Source organism: Stigmatopora nigra, unplaced genomic scaffold, assembly GCF_051989575.1.
Source record: "Stigmatopora nigra isolate UIUO_SnigA unplaced genomic scaffold, RoL_Snig_1.1 HiC_scaffold_205, whole genome shotgun sequence".
NCBI lineage: Eukaryota > Metazoa > Chordata > Actinopteri > Syngnathiformes > Syngnathidae > Stigmatopora > Stigmatopora nigra.
In genome coordinates, this window is record NW_027551703.1 from 5001 (window position 1) to 20000 (window position 15000).

The 15000-nt window shown below is 44.8% G+C and overlaps 1 protein-coding gene across 1 annotated transcript in view; it reads right to left on the bottom strand.

Annotated features, from left to right (window-relative positions):
- The window catches only part of LOC144193202 (gamma-aminobutyric acid receptor subunit rho-2-like), a gene marked incomplete at its 3' end in the record, with an annotated part of 26814 nt that overhangs the window by 3324 nt on the left and 8490 nt on the right, over positions 1–15000 (bottom strand). Inside the window, exons 4-5 of the mRNA XM_077711981.1 lie at positions 8945–9168; positions 1068–1150 (exon numbers count right to left, since the gene is read on the bottom strand). Coding sequence (XP_077568107.1) covers positions 1068–1150; positions 8945–9168 — 307 coding nt within the window. The remainder of the gene's footprint in view (positions 1–1067; positions 1151–8944; positions 9169–15000) is intronic.

A 15000-nucleotide genomic window follows, 5' to 3' on the forward strand; every position in this document is an offset into this window, starting at 1 on the left:
TATTGCAGGGCAAAGGGGAATGAATGAGGTCATTGATTTTTGCTACAATTTGCACAACGTCGGCGGGCCGGATTAAAAAGCCTAACGGGCCGTATATGGCCCGCGGGCTGTAGTTTGAAAAACATGTACACACGGCAATAATACGCAATGTATTGATAATATTGAAAGTGAGTGAATCCGGCAACGTATAACATGTACACATGCCAATAATACGCAACTTATTGATAATTTTGGATATTAGATATTTAGATACTAATGCTCTGACATTTACCAACTATCGCTCTCGAATTTGGAGAGCGACCGAATCCGGCGACAAAACATCTGTTCGACAAAACGTCCGTTCGACGTAACGTCGGCTCGACAAACTGTCCGTTGACCAAACGTCCGTTCGACGAAACGTCCGAGGATCAAGTGTCCGTCGCTGTACGTTCGACAAAATGTCCAGCGGCAAATCCAGTGACCAAACGTCTAATCGAAGAAACGCCCGTCCGTTTGACGAAACGCCCGTCCGTTCGAAGAAACATGCGTGCGACAAAACGTCCGGTAACGGTCTGCCTCTTTCCCTCTCTCTGTGTCTCTCTTTGTCTTTCTCTCTCCCTCTCTCTGTGTCTTTCTGTGTCTGCCTCTCTCCCTCTTCTCTGTGTTTCCACCTTGCTATCTCTTTTCCTCTCTCTCTCTCACTCTCTCTTTCTCTCTCTCTATCTTTCTCCCAATCTCTCTACCTCTCTTCATCTTTCTTTCTAGTCTTCATATGTCCATCTATTTCTCTTTATCTATGTTTGTCATTCTTTCTCCCTTTCTATTTGTATGTCTGTCTCTCACTCCATTTGTCAGTCTTTATATTGCTCTCTCTCTCTCTCTGTTGGAACTACTCTATATCTGTTTCTATCAGTCTACCTCTTGCTCTCTCTGTCACTCTCTCCATCTCTTCGTCTCAGTCTATGTCTATCTCTTTCCGTCTGTCTTGCTGTCTGTCATTCCCTCTTTCTGGTTGTGCCCCCTCCAAATAATGTATAAATCAAGATGTGAAGTATGTAAGGTGATGCATGGATATGAGTTTAACTCACAACTCTCCAACTCCAGAGAACATGTCTGAGAATCCAAAGGAAATCGGCTGAAATCCATATTACAAGCTGCAGTGACAGTTACTCTGAAAACAGACAGAAGGATTCAAGCAATCAAATTCATTAAAAAAAACACAATTTTACTTTCTCTAAACATAATTTCAATTGTCCGTTTTGCGACTATAAAAAAAATGAAAGTGAAATAAACCAAAAGAAAAGATCAGTGAGTAGGCAGCGATACGCTACATAGAGCGCAGCATCTTTAAAACACATGAAATCAATTTTTGACACATATTTCTGAATATATTCTTACACCAAGTGAGCAGGAAGAAATTCTGTTCACATTATACCGGTGGCATGTGCACCTGTCTTAAATTCAAAAAAAAATTAAAGGAGCAAAATAGTTCACATAAGAGGTGAAGGACAGGGATGTTGATGTCCTCTCTAACAACGCGAAAAGTGAGGTGGGATATAAACCAAATTTGAGCAAATTAATTTGGGCAATTCAGATAAATACTGCACATGAAAAACATTGCTCCCGGATAATCAGGGAAACTGATTTTTTTTGCGTTGAAGACTGTGATGTTGGAGCAATTTTCAAACACTCAGTAAAGAAGCTCTTTTTTTACTTCAAATTTTCTTGATTACGTCTATTTTTTGGATAGAATTTAATGAGAGAACATTGCAAAACTGATCTCTAAATATTGGAATTTCAGTAGCCAATTGGTTTTAATAGCTATGTATCGTTTTGAAATAAAATTAATTGAATTGAAATTAAATGTATATATTCATTAATCCACTCATTTTATGTTAGGGACCATTATCCTCAAGTGTCAGAGCAGTGCCGATGTGACATGTTAAAATGTTCAAATAAGAAAAAAAGCATTGGTTTAACTATTGAAATATTTAATTTACAAGTCGTTAACGCTCGCATATTAAATATTTCAAGCAACAACGAATCACTATCATGATTATTTATCCATGTTTCCAGGTATGCTGCTTGTTGTAGAGGCCCGTTGAGTTTTTGGTTTGCAATATACACTGTTTGGCATGTGAGAGAGAATGTGATGTTTATCTAATTTTGAAGTGTGTGCATGAATGTGCGAGTCCCGGCTCATTCAAATGTATGTAACGTCCATTACGCCACCTTAGGCCGCCATTGCCCTGTATAGTGTCTATGACGGTTATAGTAAGGAATTTATGTTATTGATATTTCATTGTTTACCTTGTCGAATAGTTGCGAACGACTTCTCAAATTTGTAAAAAGAAAGATAATACATTGTTATGACCGTATACTGAACGGGTGTAATTGTACTCTATGTATTGTAACATCTTACTAATATTTGTTTTTTTTTAATTTGGTTTTTGTTCTAATGTGTTGATAAAAGATATCATTAACATTAGGGACCTAATGGTCGTCATAATAACGGCGATCTACATACCTCCGGATGCGAACGTTAACACGGCACTAACCTCCTGCTAATGGCTGTAAACAAACAGCAGCTTGACCATCCTGATGAGGTCTTTATTGTCGTTGGTGACTTCAATAAAGCGTGTTTAAAGACTGTTCTGCCTAAGTTTATTCAATACGTAAAGTGTCACACTAGAGGAGACAAAACTCTTGACCATGTCAAACATGCCTATAAAGCCACTACCTTCCCTCACCTGCCTGGATCAGATTATCTCTGCCGAACCCTCACCACCGTATACACTCCACTCCGGAGGCTAACAAGGCCACAAATAAATTAAATAAAAACTTGGCCCAAGGATGCCTTTTCTCAGCTGCAGGACTGTTTTTCCTGCCGCAACAACTGGGAAACTTTTGAACACGACAACCTCCAGGACACTGTACTTTCCTACATCAAAAACTGCACGGACAATGTCACTGTTAATAAACAAATACAGGTTTTTCCAAACCAAAAACCCTGGATGACCAAGGAGACAGGCACTCATCAAATGGCGTAACACCTGATGCATCTGAAATGCAACTTCAGGAGCAGGTTAAGAAAGAGTGAGATCAATTGAATAGGAAATAGGTTCATTACCGGACTACAGGATGGGGAGAGAGCTCAAACAGCTGTGAACCGCTCACAGTCTGTTGTCCTTGCAACTCTTCCTGAATTGGATTGCATAACTTTATTCATCCCGTATTCAGGAAATTTCACTGTGGCAGTAGCAAGAGGGTGATTAGACAGAACAGCAAAGCAAAAGCACAAAGTACAAAACAAATCAAACTAAATTGAATCATTAAATCATTAAAACATAAAAGCAGCAAAAACACAAAACGAGCAAGAGTGGACGCAGCCACCGCGGCTGCCGCTTAAACAGCGCCATTTTGGTTGCGGTAGCTAAAACAGATACAGACTCAAAAATACGTTGTAAAGTTGGACAGAAACTGTATACACAGACAGGAAGTCTTCCACGAGATGGGGAACTTCTGCAGACTGTGACCGAGGTAGAGAATATGCAGTCGCTCTTCCATCTCATCCCATGTTGGGTTTATTCTGTATTACTATTATACATATATGTGTAGTAATTCATTTCTTTGTTAAATCATTCTTCCTATTTTTCAGAAAGGCTCGAGGTCATAAACAGCCATCTGGTCCACTCTCACGTGGATTGCTTATTCTACATCTCACCCATTATCGGGATCTGAGGGCTGTTGATCGAGAGGTAGCAAGGACTCGGGATATCTGCCACTTCCATAACACTCGTATAGTGTGCATACCTCGTGACGCACTTCGGGCTTCTTTATGTAATTGTTATATGATTGTTAGGTCAAATGAATGTCTGCAGTGATTGATAATTACATCGGAAGGGTAATTATTTACGAATCTATCATCCCACGATGGAATGGTTGGTCAGAAGTGTGGCCTCTTCTCCCGGTACTTTTGTCCAGCTCCGAAACTCCGGCGGTACCGAGGTGTTGCTCTTTCTGCTGCGTATTGTCACAGCTCGTCCCATGTGTGAGACAGCATAGGCATGGCTGACTGGTTCAAAAAAAAGGTTGCCAAAAGAAGCCAGGCTAACAGAACAAGGACAGTTGTAAAAACAATAAGGTAAAAAGTATAAAGTACAAAGTAAAGTAAAAAGGAGTTTATTAAGAAATATTAAAATGTAATTTAAAAAAGATAGAAAAACATAAACAACATAAGAGTGTGCAGATTTACTGCCACTAGCTCCCGCGTGAATGACTCCATCTTGGACAGTGGGTCAGTCTTTATATAGGAAAAATGGTATAGTATAGTTTCTAAGACAACGACCAAACTTTGGGCAAAGTCTGATTAATCAGTGGCAAGTCTCCACGACAACGACCAAACTCTGGGCAAGTTTCTTATGACAACGATGTTTCTATACTTACGAAAACTGATACAATATGAACACGCAATTGCCAAGCGACTGTCATTTTATCTCAACGTTATCTTACAATTCCCTCTTGCTGTGAGTATGAAAACATCGAAACTTCATTTGTTAGCGACGCTACTTTTGAACGAAATTCTTCACAAATTATTTTGAACTGGAGTTAAGACCGACCAGAAGGGGGCAAAAATCCTCATGCAGTTGAGGGAAAATTGCCCTCTTGACCTCCCGCTTGGGACGATCGCCTCGTGGTCTGGTGTCTCAGAAGAGCAAAGACATATTAATCAGTGTCAGACAGTATCGCAATATCAAGCTCAGATTGGGGTGTGGAATGTTGCATGTGTATACGAGTTAGCATTAGCTGGGTTTCAACAATCATGGTAACCAACTGACCACAAACTGTTGGACTTGGTCCCCACCTCTCATCCTCCATTACACTGAGCACTGGCTTCGCTCAAGGCTGTGTCCTCTTCTAGACTTCCTGTACACAAACGACTGTATACCAACCCACCAGTCTACCTTCATCATCAAATTTGCCGATGACACCACTATGGTCGGACTCATCCCAAGAGGGGATGAGTCGGCCTAAATAGATGAGGTCAACAAAATGTCTTCGTGGTGTCCGGTGAACAATCTCACACTGAACACTACGAAAACTAAAGAAATAGTCCTGGACTTTTGCAAAAACAGTCCAGTTCTGGCCCCACTGCTCATAAATGGAGTATGTGTAGACAGGGTCCAATCTTTTAAATTCCTGGGGGTCCACATCACGGATTAGTTCTCCTGGTCTACAAACACCACGGCAGGAGTGAAGAAGGCCCAGAAACGACTCCATTTCCTCGGGGTACTCAGGAGGAACAACTTGGACACTAAGCTTCTGGTAACTTTGTCTAGAACCACTGTGGAGACCATTCTGGCATACTGCATCACAGTGTGGTATGCTGGAAGCACGGCAGCAGACAAAAATGTCATGCAGAAAGTGATAAACACTGCCCAGAAGATCGCCGGCTGCTCTCTGCCCTCACTGGAAGACATTGCCAGCCCTCGTTACCTCAAACCTTGGAGAGTTCAAGATGGCGCCGCGCTCGGGCGCAGCGGCTCATTGCTCTGCAGTTCGTTCGTTGAATTGCAAGATACCCAATTTCACGACTTATCACAAAGTGACCTTCGATATCCCCAAGAACATCCGGAGACCTCCGGGATCTCCGAGGATATCCAACCCACCCAAAGTACGCCGTAGACGGCAAAGAGAAAGGAAGCAAAAGAGCGGATGCCGGGCGGCCATTGCGGCTAAGCTAAGCTACGACAACAACCACTCCGAGCCCCGCTTCCTAGTATCTTTTTGACAAACGCCCGTTCCATTACCCACAATTTTTGGCGTGGATCTGCCTTCTACAGGCGAACTGAGGGAGGGTAAGTAAGAAGACAGTGAGAGGTAAGTGATACATTTTATTCTTGTTAGCATCGGTGAGGCAACTTGCAGTCGCCGGATTGATGGCGCTCAAGAGGTGATGCGATGTTTCCATCGTGGCGGAGTGCTAACAAGTTTGAATATGTCAGTTAAGGGGTCTTGCCTGGGATGGCAGACCTGTGGAGAAGCACTATACAATTTCGTCATACACAGCTGAGGGTATGATGACTACTAGGCTTTTTGTCAAGTCAATGATGACGACAATGCCTATGTCTGATAAAAAAAAGAGCCACGAACATCATCGGGCACCCATACCACCCTGGTCACAATTTGTTCCAGCTGCTGCCCTCTGGCAGACGCAATAGATCCCACAAAGTATGGAAAAATAGGTTTAAGGACAGTTTTTTTTCCTACATCCATCAGGACTGTAAACGTTAACATGACACAATCCCTTTTGTGTAATAACTTGGGGGTGAGGTAATATGGAAAGATGTTGGGCGGTGATCTGACTGAAGGTAAGTGAAAGACAGTGAGAGGTAGGTGATCTGCGTAATCCATAACAGCAGAATGCCAAATTACGAGTCCGAATTTATCACAATTAACGAGCCCAATCATTCACTGCGCTTGTCAACAGTACATTTCAACCAGAGGTTCCACATTAAATGGATTGGTCGTCTGGCAACTGTATTTGAACTGCACTTGAGTTAGATTTATTGGACAAAGGGACTATACAAATTAATGAATTGATACATGCATGTCCTTCAAAGGTAGGTCCGGTCACGCGAAATTGGTGGTGGTGAGCCACAAAATGCGTTGTCTCAATAATAATAATAATAATAAATAAATGATATAAAAATCTAAACAGTCACATCTTGGCAAGGTAAATTCTAAAATATTGCACAATCTAATATTGGACACTGTTAATGCACACCCCAAAGTTATTGCACAGAAGGGATTGTGTGTCCTGCTAATGCAAGTTCAGAGTCCTGGTGGCTGTGGGAAAAAATCTCCCTAAGTCTATTTGTCCGTTCTTTGTGAGATCTGTAGCGTCTGCCAGGAGGCAGCAGCTGGAACAGGTTGTGACCTGGGTGGTATGGGTCCCTAACAATGCTCTGCTGAGGTAACAAGCGCTAAGCAATGTCATCCAATGAGGGCCGAAAGCAGATGATGATCTTCTGAGTGGTGTTGATCATACTCAGCATGGCTTTTCTGTCTGCTATGCTTCCAGCATAATACACTGTGATGTAGTATGCCAGTGTGCATAACTGCAACATACACTAGCGGCTAGCATAACATAGGTACGCTAACAGATAGCATAACATACGTTAGCCTAGTGTCACGCTGGTGCCTCATCGGACGAGTCGTCCAATGTTTTGACAAAAAACAGAAAATATACCCGCAAATGAGACTCTGCACTATCATATGGTGTGTTTCATAGGTGTGAAAATACAGTATATATTTATATGATCCTTAGTAGGCCATTTCCCATAATGAGTGAAAATGGGTTAGAAGATTAGATTAGAAGATTAGATGGTTAATATCACCAGGGACGACGAGGAGAGACTGGGGGTGTCTGCAGCCGCGACACAGTTGCATGAAGTAGTTCGCAAGTAACTGCTGCCTTGGCAGAAGTGGGAATATACGCAGTTATCGCAATCAAGTACGACAATTCATGCAGGACGTAAAACGGCCTGATGCTGACAGCTACTTGTTCAATATCTCGAAGACAAAGTTGCTCCTTCATCGTAATCTGCCCCCGGCTACATCATCTGCCATTAACAAATGGAGCTAGTCCCCGACCTGTTCTCCAACCACTCTCTTTGCTCTGACCAGTTGAAAACTATCCAGGGAGATTAGTGATTCCGGTATTAATTCATTCATCCAGGTCTCCGTCGAGCACATAATACAACCCCCCAGATGCTCCCATTGCAGCCTGGTAAACGCCGTTAGCTTTTCCATCTTATTGAGTCGATATCTTATGTTCCCCATAACAATAGATGGAATGATTTGTCTTAAGTGTCGCTTCGTCTCTCGGCACTTTCATCCAGCCCTGCACCCCCCTTCTCTTTAACTCCGCAGGGATTTCCATGGGCATCTAGGTGTTGCATAGCGCTAACAGCTGATCTCTCTGTAGGATAGGCTTGACTGAATGGGTCAAAAAATGTTCAGAACTACCAAAAATAAACTAAACTAAGTGAACAAAGACTGCCTCTTACATATGACACGCCGGGTGAAGGCAAGTCGTGAAAGTGATAAAAAAGTATGAAGTAAAGTATAAAGTAAAGAATTAAAAAACATTAAATTGTAATAAAACAAAAAAGACAGAAAAGATGCAAAAACACAGAAAACAAGTAAAAACAGGTGGAGCTACTGCCATTTCTGCTATAGTGTGCCCGGGGTAAAGTTTTGTCCGAGGGACGGCAACCTGGATCTGTGTTTTAGTTTAGGCCAATGGCATTTCTGGTTTATAGTTTTTATAGTGCTATGGTGTTGTTATTGTTTTTTTTTATTCTTATGACTGTTTAACTAGTTGTGCATAATTATTTTTATATTTATCTCCACTGTAGAAGTTGACAGTGTGTTTCACTAAATGTTTTGACCACTGCATACCTGTCAACTTGTACGTTTTACACGTATTTTATACGTTTTTCTACCATTTCAAATCATGTACGTCGTACATCGACTTTTGTACGGTGAACATTTTTGTTTAAAAAAAATCGCCAATATATATGAAAACCGATCTCAACAAGACCGTTTTGGCTAAAATCCAGATAGTCTCGTAGGCTGGTAGCCAACGACGCTACTGTCATCGATTGTTACTATTGTCACGTTTTACCAGCAAAAATAATCCTCAATCGTATGTATTTTTTTTAGCGGTGTGTACGGCTATATCGATAAAGGATGACATGCGCATGCCTAGATATACATAGAGTAAATATCGTGGAAGCAAGCATGGAGGAGCCACATAGTAAGAAACGAGTTACCGCGAGTAAACATGCGTCGTACGGTGTTTGTACGTTTTTTTGGGGGGTTGTATGGGGAATCATAATCATTTATACGAGCAGTTATCGGCAGAGGTTGACAGGTATGTCACTGACTTGATACATACCTGAGACTGTAAAGCACATGGCCATCAGGGAAGACACGCAGCATGATGTTGTCTGTTGTTGTGTCATGGATGAAAGATCTCTTAGAGTGGACGAAGAAAACATCAGGAACCCAAATTTTTTTCACCAAACGGCCATCAAATGTCATGCTCTTGTTCGTACTGCTGGTGAATGACAGACGCTCATCTTTCCAATAATGTCTCAGATATAGTGTCATTGTAAAGTCCTGTAGGAAAATAGTATGAAAATAAACCAGGTTATATTGAGGAAGAGTCCAGTATTGTTATACAGCGCTGCCATCCTCCATCAACCCGATTTCAAGAGTACCGTTTTCACATTTCCAGATTTTTTTTTCAGAATGAATGTGATTCATGCAAAATCGACATAAAATGTAAAAGTAAAATAATGTAGGACAATTTAAATCACATTGTTATTATCATGTTTTTATTTCTCCTCTCATCGCTCATATCATTTTCTGAGCTGCTTTATCCTCATTAGGGTCGCGGGGGGTGCTGGAGCCTATCCCAGCTGACTCCGGCTGGGTCAGAGGTGGGGGACACCCTGGATTGGTGGCCACCCAATCACACAAGGAGGCGCACAAACATGCACTCTCACACTTATACCTGGGGGCAACTTAGAGTGTCCAATCAGTTTACCATGCATGTTTTTGGAATGTAGGAGCAAACCGGAGTACTCGGAGGAAACCCTCGCAGGCTCAGGGAGAAAATGCAAACTCAACAGAGATGAATGTGACCTGGACTTGAACGCAGGACCCCAGAGCTGTGAAGCCGGCGTGCTAATCACTCGCGCCACCAGGCCACCCCGCGCTGAAGTCACATATGCATATTGTGCAATGTGCAAATGTCGGTCCTTTTGGAGACGGCTTTAACATTGGATATTTTGTCAAATACGAACCAATAAACTTTAACATTTGTCACGTTTTTTTATAGATTAAAAGTATTTCTTTAAAGTGCATAAGCGTAAGACACTTCCCTTCTCTTGCATTTGGCAATAAGAAAATGGCGGAAGACAGGGAACTGTCACTCAACTCAGCACCGAGAAAGAAAATGAAAATTTGTTCCAGAAGTGTTTTTTGTAATTTATATTTTTCACAAATACATACTTTATATTAGATTAGTATTATTCATATCACAGTTCTTCAATACTATGAACTAAATCATTTAAAACTTAGAAAAGTATACAAATTATGTAATATGTATGCAAAAGTATGCATGCAAAAAAGAGAAAAAAAGAACGAAAATAATATTTATGAGTAAGCCTACATTTATCAGCACATAAACACACCATTTAACATTATGTTGTACACACTCAGAAAAACCTAAAAAAAAAAAACAACAGCAAAAAAATAACAACTCTATTAAGAACGAAAGTCGAAGGTAAACAAATCAGGAACTCAACCCCGGCCAGGGGAATTTTGCCATGGTCTGGCAAAAAGGAAAGGGATTTTGTTGAGTTGTGGTCATACTCCGCCAGTGGCCAATACTCCCACCTGTCAGGAGCGGCTCATTTGCCTCTCCTGGCTTGACCTAATTTCATTGCAGCTGTGTTCAATTGCTTGATTACGCCCTGAGTTATTTAAGTGCTACGGTAGTGTTAGTCATCGTCGGATCGACTGTGCATTATGATGACGTAACCTCCTGCACGCCACGCCGAGACATAGCCTACGGCGCTACATGGTATATTTTCTTACATGCGCCATTTCTGTTAGTTTTAGGAGATTCAAGCCCTTGTTGTTTTGTAAGCTTTGTTTGAGTTATTAAAACCAATCCACCATGAGAACAGACAGTCTCAATAATTCCAGCGTCCCTGCGAATGGGTAACACTTCCCCCGGTCGCGCCATGATCCACGACGCGACCGTAACAGATCAATCCGACCACATGGATCCAGGGGGACGTCACCCACGCTCGTGCCGGCGCGCTTGTCAACGCCAGCCATCCTCTTTGAAGCCCCCCGACCACATGGATTTAATGAGAAACCCTTCAAAATCATGTGGAGAGTTTCTGATCGACACGCCGTGGGGTAGGCACCTCATGGACGTAGTTGCAGCACAGGAATCCCGGCTATGAAGAAATTTTGATCCTCCACCCACCCCTACCCCCTCCCACTGCTCAGCCCGTTGCACAGGGCTGCCAGCACAGTTAAGTCATGATACCCAGGTCTCGACACTCACAGTTAATCGCCCATGTTATCTGATGTCAAGCTCCAGTGGATCTTTTTCTCAATGGAGGGACTTATTCTGAAGATGAGGACGACAGTGAGCTAATTGATTTCTTTAATGGAGTTTCTGACTCGGACAGTGATTTTCTAGAGCAATTTGGGCCCTGATACGCTCCACCGGAGGATAATTATTCCAACGATTATTCCAACCAGGATTACCGCGACCAGAATCTGCATGGTTGCCGAGCCGCCTGCAGTGGGTCACCGCGTAGCGGTTTGCAGGGAGGGTCAGGGAGGAGCTTCGACCGCTGCCCGTCTGGTCTGTGGGGGCGGGGGGGGGGGGGGGGGGCGCAGCAGCGAAGTCTTTCACCTTGTCCTCTGGCTACATCTACAATGGGCCATTACGTGGCAGCGGGTGTGCTGTAACACCCTGGAGGAGGAGGAGGCGGCAAAGCGGAAGGAGGGCCTGGACACTCGAGACCCTGAACAAGTTCCTCGCTCGACCTCGCCCATCCAAACTCCTCGCTCGACCTCGCCCGTCCAAACTCCTCGCCCGACCACACCTCTCCAGATGCCTCGCTCGTACCAAGCTTCCCGAATTCCTGTGCCGAAACCACGCAAGGAACTCCTGTTGCCACTGGGGCCTCCAGTTGCACCCGTGCCGAAGCCACGAACTAGTCTACCAAGCGCCAGTCTGCCAAGCGCCGGTCTGCCAAGCGCCGGTCTGCCAAGCGCCGGTCTGCCAAGAGCCGGTCTGCCAAGCGCCGGTCTGCCAAGCGCCGATCTGCCAAGCGTCGGTCTGCCAAGCACCGGTCTGCCAAGCGCCGGTCTGCCAAGCGCCAGTCTGCCAAGCGACGGTCTGCAAAGCGCCGTCCTGCCAAGCGCCGTTCTGCTAAGCGCCGTTCTGCCAAGCGCCGTCCTGCCAAGCGCCGTGCTGCCAAGCGCCGTGCTGCCAAGCGCCGTGCTGCCAAGCGCCGTGCTGCCAAGCGCCGTGCTGCCAAGCGCCGTGCTGCCAAGCGCCGTGCTGCCAAGCACCGTGCTGCCAAGCGCCGTGCTGCCAAGCGCCGTGCTGCCAAGCGCCGTTCTGCCAAGCGCCGTTCTGCCAAGCGCCGTCCTGCCAAGCACCGTCCTGCCAAGCACCGTCCTGCCAAGCACCGTTCTGCCAAGCACATGCCCGCCCATCGCCTGCCTGCCCAGCACCTGCCCGCCCGGAAACAGCGGCAATGTTCCGGTGCCCCTGGACGACTAAGACGGCGAGAGTGGTGCTCCGGCGCCCCTGTACGAGGGGGCCGGTGACGGCGAGAGCGACTCTCCGACACCCCTGGACAAGGGAGTTGGCGGCCCTCCGAGCAACCAGGGTAAGGTGCCCAACAACCAAAGATTCTGGTGCCTCTTAAGGGCAAGTGGCTTGGCCAGCACATAAAGGCCAGTGCAGATGCCCGCCGGGCCAGCCACGCTCACTCCTCGTCACCAGCCGGCGTGGATGCCTGCCGGACCGACCACTTCCTCGTCTCGTTTCTGGCTGGCGCGGACGCCCGCCAGACCAACCTCTCCGTCGTCTTTTTACCTCCCTCGTTTCTCATGGACATTTGGGATTGGGAAGTCTAGGATCCGTCCCTTAGAGGGGAGGTACTGTCAGGGGCCGCTCGTTTGCCCCTCCTGGCCTGACGTAATTTCATTGCAGCTGTTCAATTGCTTGATTACGTCTTGAGTTATTTAAGTGCTACGGTAGTGTTAGACTTTGTCGGATCGACTGCGCATTATGATAATGTAACTTCCTGCATGCCACGCCGAGACATAGCCTACGGCACTACATGGTATATTTTCTACATGATTTGTTTCTGTTACTTTTGGGAGATTTAAGCACTTGTTGTTTTGTAAGCTTTGTTTGAGTTATTAAAACCAATCCACCATGAGAACAGACCGTCTCGATAATTCCAGCGTCCGTGCAAATGGGTAACACTTCCCCCAGTCGCGCCATACTACACGGTGCCACGCTACACAGTGTGACCGTAACACAACCGGGGCAGTTCCGGTGTCCGCCTTGAGCGTGCCCTGCCCTCCTGTCGGACACGGTAGCAGCTACCCTTCATGTGCTTGCTCTACCATCTGCCTACACCATGCTAACTGTAAGCCATCATGGAAACACATTTTTATTCTAGACGAAGGGATGTTGAAAGCCAATGGAAAAACACGATGGCAAATAAGGGAAAGATGCTAGATACAGGAAGTCTATTTATGTTTGAAAACAGACGGGTGGCTGTCGAGCGGGTATGTCGTCTAAGCTCAGGAAGCAACCACTCAAAACCACTGCTCATGAGCACATATCTGTCTAACGTCAAACACATCTCAAACAAAACGGCCGATTTGGAATGTCTGTGAATGTTCCATGCTAATAATCAGAGATGTGGCTTCACCCACAAATACCTGACACTACTGTACAGCTAGCAGTACGCATGGTACTCAGATCAGACATTACGATCGACTCAGGAAAAAAGTGGTGGTGGAGGGATGGTGTAACAATAGCACTGTTATGGTTAGACACTGTTCCCAAGAGGTAGCAGTTGTTAAGATCACTGCTGTCTAGATCCCACTAGACCAGTGGTTTTCAAAGTGGGCGGTACCGCCCCCCGGGGGGTGGTGTGAACTTTCAGGGGGGCGCTGACGAATAAACAGGCGAATGGGGGGCGTTGAAATAGTGAAGGGGGCGATGGAGCAATTACAGTAAAATGTGACGTTGGTGTTTGTAGAAAGACCGGAAAAAATGATTGTCTGTAATAAAAAGTCGACAAAAAAACAAGCTTTATTGAAACAATAAACGTTGTCTGCTCGAGCGCTCACGAGCAGCGCGCATATACCGTATATCACTAATTGTCGCGAGTTTATCGTCGATGCAGGCGACTGGGGAAACCACCACCATCCAGTCAGCCGCAGAGGAGCACACAATAGCGCGCCGGCAACGCTTAACCACAGACGTATGCGCACAGCGACCGGCTTAATGCATCAGCTATCAATTTTTATGATTCGAGGTGAAGAATAAATGATAACCATTTTTGTTTATTAAAATTGTTTTTTTTAGTCTTCAAACTGTTTGTGATTGAAGAATCAACCAACTCTTGTGACATTTAGCAATATAGTCGTTCTAGCGTTCGTTGGAAAGGGGTAAAGAGGGGGGCGTTGGCATTTTGGCCCGGCGGTGAAGGGGGCGGTGGCCAAAAAAAGTTTGAAAATCACTGCACTAGACGCTAAGGTAAGTACTGCTTTTTCCCTACTAATGAACAAAAAAAAAACACTAAGAAGAACGCCTACCCAAGTGCCGCACACATATTTTTATATCAGATTTTAATGGAGCAAATCTCAAAACTTTTTTTAAGAACACATGAGTTGTCCAACAAGTGAGGATAAAACTCTGGATCATGTGATGCTAATGATGCTAGTGATGCTGGTGATTCTGGTGATGATTTTGATGCTGGTGACGGTGGTGACGGTGGTGACGGTGGTGACGGTGGTGACGATGGTGACGATGGCGACGATGGCGACGATGGCGACGATGGCAACGATGGCGACGATGGTGACGATGGCGACAATGGCGACGATGGCAACGATGGCGACGATGGCGACAATGGCGACGATGGCGACGACGATGACAGTGATGACAGTGATGAGAGTGATGACAGTGATGACAGTGATGACAGTGATGACAGTGATGATAGTGATGATAGTGGTGATAGTGATGATAATGATGATAATGATGATAATGATGATGATGATGATGATGATGCTGATGATGATGATCAGACCTGGGCTTTGTTATCATCATTGACTTGACAAAGGCTTAATTGTCATCATACCCAGCTGCGTATGACGAAATTGGTAGAA